At 40.6% G+C, this 15,598-nt stretch overlaps 1 protein-coding gene and 1 long non-coding RNA gene across 6 annotated transcripts in view; one reads left to right on the top strand and one right to left on the bottom strand.

Annotated features, from left to right (window-relative positions):
- NEK11 (NIMA related kinase 11) overlaps nt 1–15,598 on the bottom strand; it is a 204,454-nt gene that overhangs the window by 45,198 nt on the left and 143,658 nt on the right. For both annotated transcript variants that reach the window (XM_069958335.1, XM_069958336.1), the window contains exon 12: nt 11,306–11,438. In XM_069958335.1, the coding sequence (XP_069814436.1) occupies nt 11,306–11,438 (133 nt within the window). The remainder of the gene's footprint in view (nt 1–11,305; nt 11,439–15,598) is intronic.
- The window catches only part of LOC138783532 (uncharacterized), a 119,785-nt gene that overhangs the window by 31,637 nt on the left and 72,550 nt on the right, over nt 1–15,598 (top strand). The window lies entirely within an intron of this gene.

Raw genomic sequence — 15,598 nt, 5'->3', positions numbered from 1 at the left:
TCCAGGGGGCCCAGTGTATTTTATAATAAGTGTCAGGGGGCCTGGTGTACATTATAATGAATTTCAGAGGGCATAATGTGCATTATGACAAATTTATAGGGGGTAAAATATAATTAATTTCAGGGGATGAAGTGTATAATATGATCAATTTCAGTGTGTATGGTGCATAATATAATCAACAGATTTCTGGGGGCATGGTTTGAGCCTATGGGAACTGTACTTTTACATAGTATAATGGAATGAATCCCGGCACTCGCTAGTGTAAATTGCTTCAATGGATGTTTATTACATCAACGCTGCACGCGTATCGACCATACTGGTCTTTATCAACAGCAACTGCTGTTGATAAAGACCAGTATGGTCGATACGCGTGCAGCGTTGATGTAATAAACATCCATTGAAGCAATTTACACTAGCGAGTGCCGGGATTCATTCCATTATTCTGTGACTTTATTGCCACGGGCACCGCGCCGCAGAAGTTAACGGAGTGCCGGTTGTTTGAACTTTCTCTTTTACACAGTAAACATTTCTACACTATATAAACCTGATTTAGCAATTGGTAGATTTTATTGCTAGAGTACAAATAATTGATCAACATTGATCTAATTCTATAACATTATTATTGTTGTCAGCATTCATGGCGATGGGGGTGTAAGATTGGCCCTGTTGGCCAAATTATCTAACAATGTTGGCAAAGATAGATAAAGAGGATGGTTATTCTACATATAAATACAGTTTTACCTATAGGATTTGTACTTAAATAGTTTCAACTTTACGCTACCAGATTTACATATATTGATTGAGCTAGTGTGATTTGATATCCACTATTTGTATACTACGCACTGTGTGAGTCTATAGATACACCCTAGAGAAAGAATCAAGTATATTCTTTCAGTAGCTACAGGTGACATAGAGTTGGTGTGTGATAAATAGCTTTAATTTCCCATTTACCCCTGAGTCTTGCTTATAATAAACGTGTTAATATACCAAGCTTCCTACAGACCTAGATGGTAATGTGGAATATATTTGAGGAATTATTCTGTACTTGCATCATTTCACAGATCACACAGCCTGTAGGTAACTATCAAATGTGTCGAGTAAAAGAATTGCAAGAGTTTAGATTAACAACCTTTCATATACTAAATCAGATAGAAGCCTTTGATATGTACTGCAGGATGGCAGGATGAGTTGATTTCAAAGATTCGTTTATTGAGAATATTCCAAAGAAAAAAATTTATTTTTAGCATAAATCACCTTTTACAAAATATTTGCTTTCTGAAGATAGTTTTATATGCCTTCAAAATAGGTTACTCTTAACTCATAAACAAGTTTTATTATTTTATTGTCATTTTTGGCAACAGAATGGAAGAAAAGTATTTTTATAGCATCTTTCATAACACTTATTATGTGCTTGTTTTGTGACCTCAGAAAAACGGAATATAAAGCAGAGAAACAAATAACTGGTGCTATAGGTAAACCATAGGCGGCAGTGCAATATGCATTTCAGAGGTGTAGTCTAATATACTGAGACAAAAAGAAATAGTCATTTTCATATCTGTATTGGTTCTGTATCTTGCCATTAGCTGTGAGCTGTTGCATTTTTTGTGCTTTTGTTTGTCTGCCATAGCAATGTGCACTTGCATGGTGTAAATGGTGTTGTAGGAGAGCTGACCAATTTTTTTTTTTGTAACAGATTCCAGATGGGGAGAGTGGCTGCCTCTACTTGGTCGTCCACTTTACCCATCCCGGGCATGAGGCCATCTTACCATGGTGGAGTACATGAGTCAAAACGGGCATCTGCTGCTTTCCTAAAAGATAAAGGTGCAGATTTATCAAAGGGATGAAAAATAGAAACTGGTGTAAACTGCCCATAGAAACCAAATACAGCTCAGCTTTCAGCTTAAAATAAAGACTAAGCTGTGAATACTGTAAATTGCCATTAGCAATCAATTTCTATTTTACACACTTTGATAAATCTGGGCCAAAGTACTCTGAGGGGGTTAATAAAGTAGTTATAAGACATTGGCTGTTCCACTGACTTGGGCCTCCCCAAGTCACCCTTTGGCTGTGTTCACAAAATGTTTTTTACTTTCTGTTTTTGAAAAGAAAAAAAATGTCCATCATTTTGCTTTTTGACCGCCCGTCAGTGCAATGACGGCTGTTGGTAAATTATTCTAGTTTAGGAGGACTAATTGGCATTTGGATGTGTCTTTAATTGAAAAGTCCATTGAATTTAATAGTAAAAACGGTGCAAGGATGGTGAAAAAAGAAAAACTGGGTGAACCACAAAAATTTACGTCAGCTGTTTGCAAAAGTTGTTTGTTACAACTGGGGTCACAGAGAGATGCAGGAGAAACAAGACCAGTGGACCCTGGGCTCAGCCCTGCCCAATGTCACTGTCTACTTGCTGCTATTTGCCCTAAGCGGCAGCGGGCAACTGGGCGGTAGTCCCCGGCCTGGATATGTGAAATGAAAAACAAGAGAAGACGCTCAAACACAATCTGGGTTACAACAGACAGGCAGCTAACATGCAAAATCGACCAGTTATAGAAGTCAAAGGTCGGAAGGTAAGGTCAGGGCAGGTCATGTAATGTGGCAGTTAGGTCTTCTATACACATGATGTCGTTAGGTTTAGTGACCATACTGGGGGAATATTTTTGATGCATACCATACTTCAGAAGGAAGGAAAAAAACTTGATATGCCAAGTTTATAAGTACATTTTTAAAGTGTACTTGTCGCTGTGTAAGCAAAAGGCAAAAAGTGTACTCCCAAATATCAACGTTATCCACAAATCCAGAGGACAACTCAATAGATTCGAACAATAATTTATTGTATAAACAGCATATATAACACATTTTGGGAGGTACACCTCCTTTCCCAGATAAGTTCACTGTGTAGGCTTTTGAACTTCCCCATGCAGGTGAAGCTGTTAACAGAAGTTCAGGTTGATGTAGAAAGGGCCTGAACACTGGCAAGTTCCATGCCCAAGCTCTACTGAGAAGAATAGGGCTTGTGCACAGGTCTGAAGCTGTGTCTGTACAGGGAAGTTTAAATGCCTACACAGTGACAGGTACGCTTTTTAATTGTACCTGAATAATAAAGAAAACACAATACCGCCAATTAGTCTCCACAACATAATGGTATAAAATGGAATTTACTGCAATCATCTTTTAGCACAGTTAGAAAAAATGAATCCAGTGTAGATGTTTTCCTTAAAATGAATAGGCTGGGATTCCTGAGCTGCTGTACAAATGTTATAATGTCTTATGAAAACCACTTTACTATCTATAGGCACAGCTCATTTTCATATCATTTTAACACTTTATTCTGGCGTCTGTTTGCTGCAAAGCATTTTAAATGACTAATTAAATGAAATCAGGGGTAAGATTCTACATCTGGCAACGCATTTTAATTGCGGAATAGATTTTAACAGGAAGTCAGCTGTATACTTTACATAATGCATTTCTTTTACTTTTCCCCTTTATTTCCTTACATTAAAGATTCCAAATGAAATTATGCAAGGCAGCATAAATAAACTGAACATTAAGTCACGAATGGCTTGTTGTGCAAGCCTAGAAAATGAGGGTTAGGCTGTTTTACTGTCTACAATTCGAGTAAATACAGCAACAAGATTACTGAAATGCTGGAAGCCACTTTAACAATAATGGATTCTCATTTCTAGTGTCTATCCTGCCTTTTATCTTTATTTACTGTATTCATATTCTCTGTTAGCCTGATCTCTTTTAACACATAATTGGCAATCAACAGATATAATACAGCACATATGTTAAAGGCTGAAACTGCAAACCCACACATGGGAGTAGTTGTCAGACTCATAGACCATTAGGATGGTGAATAAAAATTTCTTCCCATTTACTTAATGTATCTAACAGCATGTTAACCAGGAATCTCCCAGAAACAGCTGTATGTATAAGCATTCATACATATGTCACATTATAAGATATAATCATATGAACAACTATTTGTGGAAAGCAGGAAGAAGAGTACAACACCCAGGGGTTTGTCAGCATTCTCCTGCCCTAATGGTTTTAGAGCAATATCATTGATATTTTTCTCTTTTCAAGTGTAGAGCATAAACCATTGGACTCTTTTTTTTCAAGGTCTCTTTTTATTTTTATTGTTACACAATTTGACCCATGTATGCATATTCTTCATATACCAGAGGGTTCTACTTTCATGCATAAGTTTATCGAGCTGTTCAGCCTACCCATAAGACATCAAACAGGGACATATTTTAAGAACAAGCCTCTTCCAAAATGTATCACATCCTTGGACATTAGTGCCTGGTCAATTCAATATCACCCTATAAAGTATACAGAGAACGGATGTATAATTGCCATGTCTCTTTTTAAGGTAACATAAGAATCTCTATGAATGGGGGATGTCTTTACCAATGGAGCAGGGGGATGGTCTTTGTCTCCATTGGGCCCACAGCACAATTAACAGCTGTCACTATGATATATACATTGTTGGAGCAATTAAATTCCACTCAAAGTTATTCAAAATATTTTAATATAGTAAACAAAAAAAAATATTGGCTTAATAGAGGAGGGAGTAGAGAGGCAGCACAGGCTCTAAATGCTCTAGAATTGTTATTTCATCAGTCAGATTCTACAAAAACAGGCACAGCAGGAGGGCTGCCAGATTTTTTTTTATAAAGAACCTGTCAGATCCCCAGGTCTGACAGGTGAGCACTGTTCCAATGCTGTTGTCTTACACTCTATGCAATTCTGCATAGAGCCAAACGGGTTTTCTCTATATCTAGGCTATAGAAACCTAATGAACATCAAGGCGTTCTAACATCACAAGTAAGGCTAATATCACACAAGCATTTCTGATAATGTACTATATAAGAAATATTGACTTACTTATCCCCCTATGTGCCTGCTTTGTTTTGATTTCTCAATGTCCTTGTCTATGACCCACTAAAGTGGTTCAGCCATGCTCAGTTGAACTGCAATCTCCAAATACTGGGAGTTGGTCTCCACTTAGCCTACATGCAAGGAGGATTGTGGGAAAGAGAGGTGTAGTGTGCTGAAGAAGACTTTACTCACTATTACGTTACTGTACAATATCCGGAGGGGCACGAACAGGAAGTAACTTTTGTGACATGTAGGGTATGTTACATTTACTCTGGTTTAAAGCGACTCTGTACCCACAATCTGACGCCCCCAAACCATTTGTACCATCAGTTAGCTGCTTTTAATCCAAAATCTGTCCTGTGGTCCGTTTGGCAGGTGATGCAGTTTTTGTGCTAAAAATTTACTTTTAAACTGGCAGCCCCGTGCCCTACGGGAGTGGCCTGCATTGTATATGCATAAGGGTCCATTTACACAGAAAGATTATCTGACAGATTATCTGCCAAAAATTTGAAGCCAAAACCAGGAATGGATTTAAAAAGAGGAGAAATCTCAGGCTTTCCTTTATGACCTGTTCCCTGTTTATAGTCTGTTTCTGGTTTTGGCTTCAAATCTTTGGCAGATAATCTGTCAGATAAACTTTCTGTGTAAATGGACCCTAAGGGCCCTACTCCACAGTAACGATAATCGGCCGGATCGGCCCCATTTGGCCCTATTCGGCCGATTATCGCTCTGTGAAATAGAGAGAACGATCAGCCAATGATCGTGTCATCGGCTGATCGTTCATTTAGGGCCAGACCTAAAATCATCGTTCCCCCACCGCGCATCGCTACGGTTAAATAGCGGTGCGCGGTGGGCGACCAGCGATTTGAGAAGCAGCAGCAGGAGCATACCTGTCAGGTCTTCTGCTCCGCTCCGTCTTCCTCCCCGGGTCCCGCGCGCTCTATCTTCAGAATGGCCTGTCAGCTGACGGAGTGCTCAGCCAATCACAGGCCGGGACCCCCGCGGCCTGTGATTGGCTGAGTGGCCTGTCAGCTGACAGGCCATTCTGAAGATAGAGTGCGCCGGACCCGGGGAGGAGGACAGAGCGGAGCAGAAGACCTGACAGGTAATGTATGCTGCAAGGGCTGCAAGGACATCGGTAACAAATGTCCCTGCAGCCCTCGCTCAACGATCCTCGGGCCGTGGAATAGGCCCAGTAAACGAGTGGCGATCTAGCAGATCGGTGGTCGTTTACATCATTGATCGGGCCCTCCTCGACCCGTGAAATAGGACCCTTAGGCTGGCACAACCTCTCTGTCCCTCCTCCCCACCCTCTTCATCATTAGGAATGCTCCAGACAGATTGCCTCCTATTCCCCACCTGTTTAACCCGGCACATGGGCTGGATCGTTAAGGACCTGTGCAATGTTCAGCATGGAGAGAATGTTCCAGTGGCATTCCTAATGATGAAGAGGGTGGGGAGGAGGGACAGAGGGGTGGTGCAAAGTTAGGGCACAGATACTCCCGTAGGGCACAGGGTTGTAAGTTTAAAAGTTGTTTTTTGGACAATAACTGCGTCACCTGCCAAAGGGACCCCAGGAGAGATCTTGGATTAAAAGCAGCTATCCGAAGGTACAAGTGGTTTAGGGGGGGGGGGGGTCAGATTGTGGGTACAGAGTCGCTTTAAGCCCTTAAAGACTTTGTGTAACCAATCGTGGTCTCTTTAGAAAATACATGCATAACAATTCTGGATGACCAATTTTATAGCTCTGTGATGCCGTTCCTGTTACTAGATGCAGTTCCTTCTTACTAGAAGTTTGTGACATAATAATAAATTTGGAGGGGGGGGAGGGTTCCTATGTTGACACTATCCAAACGGAGCTGACTATGAGAATATGTAGGGACATAACCAGTCAAACACTATAATAGATACTGCCCATGGCTGCCTAAAAATGAAAAATGTTGTGAATTGAATTGTGAGGGGGGGTAGTCATAGTGAGGGGTAGTTATACATTAACTCCTTGATGACACTCGTTTCCAGCCATGCACCATAGAATAACTTCTGTTAAGGTATTTAAGCACCAAATTCAAAATGGGAGTAATTTAGAAAATGAGCACAGTTATGCCTGATAATAATTTTTCTGATAAAAAATTAACAGTTACATATTAAATACGACATTATCTATTGCATACTATGAGCAACACACTAGTACTGCCATAGTTACAGTGGGGTGGGGGCCCAAGCTCACACCATTGACAAGCTTAGATGTGGCACATTATATATATATATATATATATATATGTGTATATATATATATATATATATATATATGTGTGAAGATATATATATATGAAGATGGTAACGTGAGGTTAACGAAACGTCGTGTTGTTTGGAGTGCTTTGTTACGATGAACAAATAAACCACTGAACTTTTTTCACTTTAACCCTGTGAGTGCCATGGACTATCTTGTTGCTATTTGAATACGATCCCGGGTCAGGATCCAGGACCGCTGGCACCCAACTTCTACTTAGCAGTGCTGCTTGCCTTTTCTTGTTTATATATATATATATATATATATATATATATATATATATATATATATACTGTATATACACATATATGTAAAAACTTGTATGTGTTTTTTCCCTTAAAATCACTTCATTTCATTAATACACTGTGTCACTTAGGTAGGGCTTAACAGGAGTTGGGCCCTCTCCCCAGCCAGGAGATAGGACTTAACTGCTAACTGTTAACCGCTGAAATAAAGCGAGAGTAAGGGCGGGTGACAGTATCACTTTAGGTCATAGATTTCTGGTAAGAATAACAAAGGAATGGCACATATAAATATGTTCTAGAGTTGTTATTGTTAAGTACAAGCATTTACTAAAACAGATGAATTAGGGGTGTTTTTTTATATATAGGTGGCTTTCTAGTTTTCCCTGTCTGAATTAGGAACTGGTGTTTGAAGGCAGTCTTGGGTGAAATCTCCCAAATAAACAGCACAATATTGTGATACAGCATCCTTACAGGATCATGAAGTGGTGCTTTTAAAGAGGTAATAGTTTTTATTGGAACTCCTTTAAAAATGCAGAGAAGTCATAAGTCATTTAAATATATACCCGGGTATAAACAATTAAATGAAGAAAGGGTAGTTCTACTTTCTGGTGTACCCAGATGACTTTTTTTCAGCATTATCTTATACAGAAAACTTTTGAATGGTTTGTGCCTCCTGAGGCTTTGCTTATAACTACTCTTGCAAACATAACCTGTTGTCATTTTACAAAGTTAGTTTTTGCTGAACTTTTTTTTTTTAATAAAAAGTAATATTATCCAATAGAACTATATCACATATTTATTTAATTTCCCTTTGAGGTTTTGCCTTTTACAATATTGCAGTTATAGAGCTTAATTTCATAATATTCAAGGTCTTTTTATGAAAATCTTTTCGGCATCCCAATCTCTAGAGGCAATAAATGACACATTGTGTAAGCTTCAAATCAGTCTGCTTTATAACATTATATTCAGAACTGTCGGAAGTAGCAGCTGTTATAAAACAGGAATAAATTTAGAATAAATCTGAAATGCAATTAAGTGATGTATTTCTTAAATAGCTATTTCTTTGTATTTCATGTAAGTTTCTACTGCATGAAGAAAAGAGGCATATAGTAAGTGTTTTCTCTCTATGTGCTTTCTCTCTAAAGTTAAAGTCTAAATGTAATTTAAATGTCACTTTGCAGAAATCAACAGTACAAGTGATTTTAAGAAACTGTAATATGTTTAATTAAGCAAAAGAGTTTTCTTTGTGTACTCAAAAGGCTGCTTTACAGCCTCCCCCCCTCACTTACTATGTGTTGCAATTTCTGTGTCCATTATGGTCTATGAAGGTGGGAGGGGTCCAGACAGTCTCCAAACTGCATAGTCTATTTATCTACTCTCCCTGCTCACTCGTTATAGTGCTTGAAAAAGCACTATACTGTAATCCGTATTCTTCTTCTGTTTCTTCTTCTTCCAGCCATTTTTCTGCGATTAATACAGCCAGAACTGTTTCGCAGACAGACTCTGTTCAAACTGCTTTTCAAAGGTGTGCTATCTATTTTTGGTTTCAATCGGATTTGTCGTTTTTAAGAAATTTTTCGTTTAAAGACCCCTAATTTCCCATAGAAAATAATGGCCCATTGGAAATAATGGCCACACTCTAAACGCTAACAGCCAATCACAGCACATATGCAAATAGCTGAAATATAGCAGCCAATAGAAATTCTAAGGTCTTGTTAGTCAATGCCTCACAACATCCACAAAGTCACATGTCCACTGGGACCCATGGGACCCAATCGCTCTTAATAGGACCCATGTCGCTTTTAAAGGGACCCATGTCGCTCTTAAAAGGAACCAATGTCACTCTTAAAAGGGACCCATGTTGCTCTTAAAGGGACCAGAACCAAGTCGCTCTTAAAGCAGCGGGACCCATGTCACTCTTAAAGGGACCCAAGTCACTCTTAAAGGGGCGGGACCCAAGTTTCTCTTAAAGGGACGGGACCCAAGTCACTCTAAAAGGGACGGAACCAAAGTCGCTCTTAAAGGGACCAAAGTCACTCTTAAAGGGACCCAAGTAGCTCTTAAAAGGATCCAAGTCGATCTTAAAAGGATCCAAGTCGCTCTTAAAAGAACCCAAGCCGCTCTTAAAAGGGACAGGACCCATGTCACTCTTAAAGGAACGGCCACAAGTCGCTCTTAAAGGGACCCAAGTTGCTCTTAAAGGCACCCAAGTCGCTCTTAAAGGGTCCCAAGTCAACTTTAAAGGGACCCAAGTCGCTCTTAAAGGTACAGGACCCATGAGGCTCTTAAAGGTACAGGACCCATGTCGCTCTTAAATGGATGGGACCCATGCCGCTCTTAAAGGGATGGGACCCATGTCATTCTTAAAGGGACGGGACCCATGTCGTTCTTAAAGGGACGGGACAAAACCCAAGTAGCTCTTAAAAGGGACCCAAGTCGCTCTTAAAGGGACCCAATTCACTCTTAAAGGGACCCAAGTCGCTCTTAAAGGGACGGACCCATGTCACTCTTAAAGGGGTGGGACCCATGTCGCTCTTAAAGGGACGGGACCCAAGTCGCTCTTAAAGGGGCGGGACCCATGTTGCTCTTAAAGGGACCCAAGTCGCTCTTAAAGGGACCCAATTCACTCTTAAAGGGACACAAGTCGCTCTTAAAGGGACAGGACCCATGTCGCTCTTAAAGGGACGGGACCCATGTTGCTCTTACAGGGACAGGACCCAAGTCGCTCTTAAAGGGACGGGACCCAAGTCGCTCTTAAAAGGATCCAAGTCGTTCTTAAAGGGACGGGACCCATGTTGCTCTTAAAGGGACGGGACCCATGTTGCTCTTAAAGGGACGGGACCCATGTTGCTCTAAAAGGGATGGGACCCAAGTCGCTCTTAAAGGGACCCAAGTCGCTCTTAAATTGACAGGACCCAAGTCGCTCTTAAAGGGATGGGACCCAAGTCGCTCTTAAAGGGATGGTTAACAGGGTTTAAAGATTTTCTTAAAAGGAAGTCACTGTTAAAGGGGCGCACTTTTCAAGCATTTTGTATTTCCCTGGAAATGCAAATCTAGTTAACCTTGGCCCCTCCCCCTACATAGGTTATAATAGACTTAGCAGAACCTTTCACCCCTTTGCTTCTCTGTATGCAGACAAATAAATTTAGACTAAACCAAAAATGCAATAAAGTGAAAATTCTCTTTTGGTGATACTGTAGTATGACAGTATATATGATAATAAAGGGTATGTTAGCTTCACACACACAGTATAATGCTCAGTATTTCATACTCCTTTTGGTCAGTATTTTAGCAAAAATCAGAACTGGGTCCATAACACAGAAAACCAGAGCCGTGGAGTCAGTATGCCTGAAGCAATAATCTGTTGGTGTAATAGGGCCCTTACTGTCCGCAGCTAGACTCCTGATTCCAATTTTCTGGAGGTCTCTTCTATACAGCAATGGATTGCTAATGGACCACATCTAAAAAAATCTGGAAATCTTGCACCTTTTCAACATTTCTCAAAATACGGTCTTCATGGATGTTGTAACACCATGTGTTGTAAGATATATTAACAACTACTCATATACCTGCTTAGAATTGGTCCTTCCTTACCTCGCCTAACAACAACCCCCCCCCTCCCTTGGTGTTTGTTAAATGCTTAGTTCTCTGGTAATCGAACCGTTGCAATTGTCTAAACTCTCATGTTGCAATTACTGCGTTGTTGTTGTACATACTGTATACAACAAGCTTGTCTACTACTATACAGTAAGCTTTTCTACTAATTACCATGCTTGGTTATATGTTTTATGTGTTTTTGAATTTAAAAAACAACAACAAAACAATAAAATGTTATTACAAAAAAAAATAATGTTAAGTATCAAGCATTAAATTTTACATTACTTACCCCAACAAGAGGGTTCTGATTCACAAAGTCTATCTGGCATTTTATTACTTTCATCATGGTGATCATTGGAGTTGTATTTTCTTGCACTAACTGGCTCTGACTGTATAAGGTGTTTTGGGGCTTCATCATTTTCCTGTATATAAAAATATATATATATTTACACAGCACAACTGGAAGACCAATAACACGATTACATTTTAGTGAGAGGTGGTAGACTTGGGATCTGGCATATCCCATAAAATTGCATGTATGTAGTAGGAAACCCCCATACACTTTCTGAAAAAGTGTAACAAACTTAATCAAAACAGTGTTGACCTTCATTAGATTATATTAACTAGTGGTCCTTTTACATGGCCCAATATGTGGCCTCAATGTGATGGGCTCCTGTTTGCAGCTAGGCCGTAGGAACGCTGTGGAAACATAGCCTAACTCATGATCCTTTAGACAAAAGAGTGTTTGAATTGAATTCACTAGTCTCGATTTGCTTGCCTGATAACTGAGTCTATATTCCTGTTATTAACCCTTTAAGGACGGGGACAATTTTGGTTTTTGCGTTTTCGTTTTTCCCTCCTTGTGCTTAATTTTTTCCACCTAGAAACCCACATGAGCCCTTATTTTTTGCATCACTAATTGTACTTTGCAATGACAGGCTGAATTTTTGCATAAAGTACACTGCGAAACCAGAAAAAAATTCAAAGTGTGGTGAAACTGAAAAAAAAGCACATTTCTTTTATTTGGGGGGTATTTGTTTTTACGTCATTTGCCGTGGGGTAAAACTGACTTGTTGTGCATGTTCCTCAAGTCGTTATGATTAAAACGATATATAACATGTATAACTTTTCTTGTATCTGATGGCCTGTAAAAAATTCAAACCATTGTTAACAAATATATGTTCCTTAAAATCACTCTATTCCCAGGCTTATAGCGCTTTTATCCTTTGGTCTATGGGGCTGTGTCAGGGGTCATTTTTTGCACCATGATGTTTACTTTCTACCTTGATTGCACATATATGACTTTTTGATCGCTTTTTATTAAATTTTTTCTGGATTTGATGCGACCAAAAATGCGCAATTTTGCACTTTGGGATTTTTTTGCACTTACGCCGTTTACCATGCGAGATCAGGAATGTGATAAATTAATAGTTTGGGAGATTACGCACGCGGCGATAGCAAACATGTTTATTTATTTATTTTTATTTTTATTTAAAACATGGGAAAAGGGGGCTTTTATTAGAGGAGGGGGCTTTTTACTAATAACAATACTTTTTTTTTTTTTAACATATACTAGAAGCCCCCCTGGGGGACTTCTAGTATATACACTTTGATCTCTCATTGAGATCTTTGCTGTACGGCACTCGTTTGCTTTCGGGCTGCTGCTAGCGCCATCTTGGAGCGGACCCCGGCCGGCACCACACACGGAGATAGCTCCTCAGGGACCATGTCCCGGAGGAGCGATCTCCCCCACTAGACACCAGGGAACGGCTGCCTCCGGTAATCGGAGGCAGCTGTCAACTTTGACAGCTGCCTCCGATTACCTTATTAGCGGGCACGGCGATCGGACCGTGCCCGCTAATAGCCGCGGTCCCGGGCTACACGCGGCCCCGCTCTGAAAGCCTCCTACGGACATATTACGTACGGGTACGTCATATGTCCTTAATAGGTTAAATGAATTGTGAAATGAAATGTTTGTCCACCACTTCTAATACGTATCATAAACAAGCAATGTCATAAATATGTTATGTAATTGAATCAATAAACTATCTATATACATCTCACTGCCTTTGTGTGTTTGTTTTTTGTGTTTCACATAGAATCTAAGCAGTTTTAGGGCCCTATTCCACCGGCCGATTATCGTTCAGATTATCGTTAAATCGTTCGAATTCAAACGATAATCGTTCGGTTGAAATGCAGTTAACGATTAACGACCGAACGAGAAATCGTTGATCACTTTATAAGACCTGGACCTATATTTATTGTTGCTCATTCGCAAAACGTTCGCAAAACGTTCGCATTGAATAAGACGTCGTTCGGTCGTTCGCAATAGCGAATAAATAGCGAAGAAAAAACTATCGCAATTACGATCATAAGTGACTATTATCGCTTCATGGAAATGAGTGAACGTTTTCAGGTCTTTTGCAATAGCCATCGCTTGAGATCGTTAATCGATAACGATTATGCAAACAATAATCGTCCAGTGGAATAGGGCCCTTAAGGTCTGTTTAGACATAGAGATTTCTCATCAGTGGGGGCCGCAAACGAGCACTGATGAATGAGATTGGCAGCTCGTTTGCAGTGCCTTCAGGCGACACAAGAAGTCTGACAAACGGGCTGCATAAAGAATCCTTGCATCGTTTATGCAGCCCTGGAAATTGACAGCACAGATATGTATATATCTGCGCTGTCAGCTTCCAGATCACAAGCAGTCTATACTTACAAACCATGCTGCTTATGATTTGGTATCTGTCTCTCCGGTCCTCAAGCCAGCTGTATTTTCAGGCCATTTCTTCGATGGCTGTTAGTTTCTCTTTATCTTTCTCAGCCGCAATCCTGCTTACACAGGACGATGTGCAGCTGATAAAGATAAAATTTAATACAGGTTCCAAACAGACTATCACTGAATAATCGGATTTTGCCTGGTCTTTGCCTGATCGCTGACACTGATCAGCCTGTGTAAAAGGCCCCTAAATGTGTAGTACAGTAAGTTTAGTCCAGAGCTGTGTTCACAGGTTGCAGAATATAGATCTGAACCTTCTTAGTATTAGCTGCATCATCCCATTATAGGCAGCTAAACTGTTTGGGGGGTACCTGTCAACAAGCCTATTGACTGTTTGCAGTAATGCTAATCTAAGTACAAAAATGGTGTTTGACTAATCCATAAAGCAAGGGTGGGGAACCTTTAACATGTCGAGGGCCAGTCGGGCATTAATAAAATCATTCGAAGGCCGCATACTGTGTGCAGCAATTCGTAGCTTAGGTTTGCAGCACCCAGGGCAAGGCAAAGTATTAGTCCCCTTGTGCCCCTGCTATTGTAATTAACCCCCAGTGATGCCTCTTGTAGTCTAGTTAACCCCCAAGTCATGTCCCTTTTAGTCTAGTTAACCCCCCAGCAGGGGCGGATTAACTTTACCATAGGCCCTGGGCTGTTCACCAAGCCTGGGCCCCCCACCCCACTGTAACTACGGCAGCACTAGCCTGGCATTCATAGTACAGGCAAGACAAATAATGTCATGATGTCCTGATTTGTTCAAAATTGCCATGAAAAAACAGTGATTTTTTGCAAATCATGGCGGAAGTGTAGCCAGGAGACAGTACACCACTGAAAGTATAAGTCTTTTTGGGTGGTCATGGGCCCCCCAGGAGCTCAGGGCCCCGGGCTGCCGCCCGAAACGCCCCTATTATAATCCAGTACTGCCCCCCAGTGATGCCTCTGGTAGGCCTAGTTAACCCCCCAGTGATGTCTCTGGTAGCCTAGTTAACCCCACAGTGATGTCCCTGGTAGCTGAAGTTAACTCCCCAGTCATGTCCCTGGTATCCTAGTTATCCCCCCAGTCATGTCCCTGGTAACCTCAACCCCCCCCCAGTGATGTCCCTGGTAGCCTGGTTACCCCCCCCCCCCCAGTGTCATGTCCCTGGTAGCCTAGTTAACCCTCACTGCCTGTCCCAAATAAAAAAATAAACATCTCACTCCCACGCTGCCCAGGTCCTCTTCTCTCCCCTCTAGCCTGTGCCGGTCTTCTCCTGCATGCGGCGTGCAATGAAATGACGTCAGCATCCTCCTGTGTCACAGAGATAGGAGGATGCTGTGTATGCCGGCTCCTGCCCCACCAGAGCGGCACACATCACAGGACCGCACCGAGAGGTCTCAGGGGCCGGATGTGGCCCGTGGGCCGGAGGTTCCCCACCGCTGTTATAAAGGTTAGCTCTGCCCCAAACCATTACTGTTTGCAGTTATGGTTGTTTTCTTTTTCATTTTCTTTTTCCTTTTAGATTTTCTTTTTTGTTTAATCATATTTTATTTTGTCATTAATTTTGCCACTTAAAAAAAGCAATTTTGAGAAATCAAATACACAAAATGATAATGACACTGTTACCGATTTTATCGGGTACAAGGAAAGTGAATAATTAAAAAAAAAAAACATTAAGTATTTGCGTGCAAGTGTGGTTAATTTCCCCAGAAAGCAATATTGTAAGAAATCTACATTAATAATCTAAATCTTTAACAAGTCATCAGTGTATTAATTTAATGTAGTTGTTTGTTGAGCTTATTAATGCTATATTAAAGCTGAATAAAAAG

The sequence above is a fragment of the Dendropsophus ebraccatus genome, chromosome 2 (assembly GCF_027789765.1).
Source record: "Dendropsophus ebraccatus isolate aDenEbr1 chromosome 2, aDenEbr1.pat, whole genome shotgun sequence".
Classification (NCBI taxonomy): Eukaryota; Metazoa; Chordata; class Amphibia; order Anura; family Hylidae; genus Dendropsophus; species Dendropsophus ebraccatus.
This window is presented reverse-complemented; position numbering and strand designations above follow the sequence as displayed.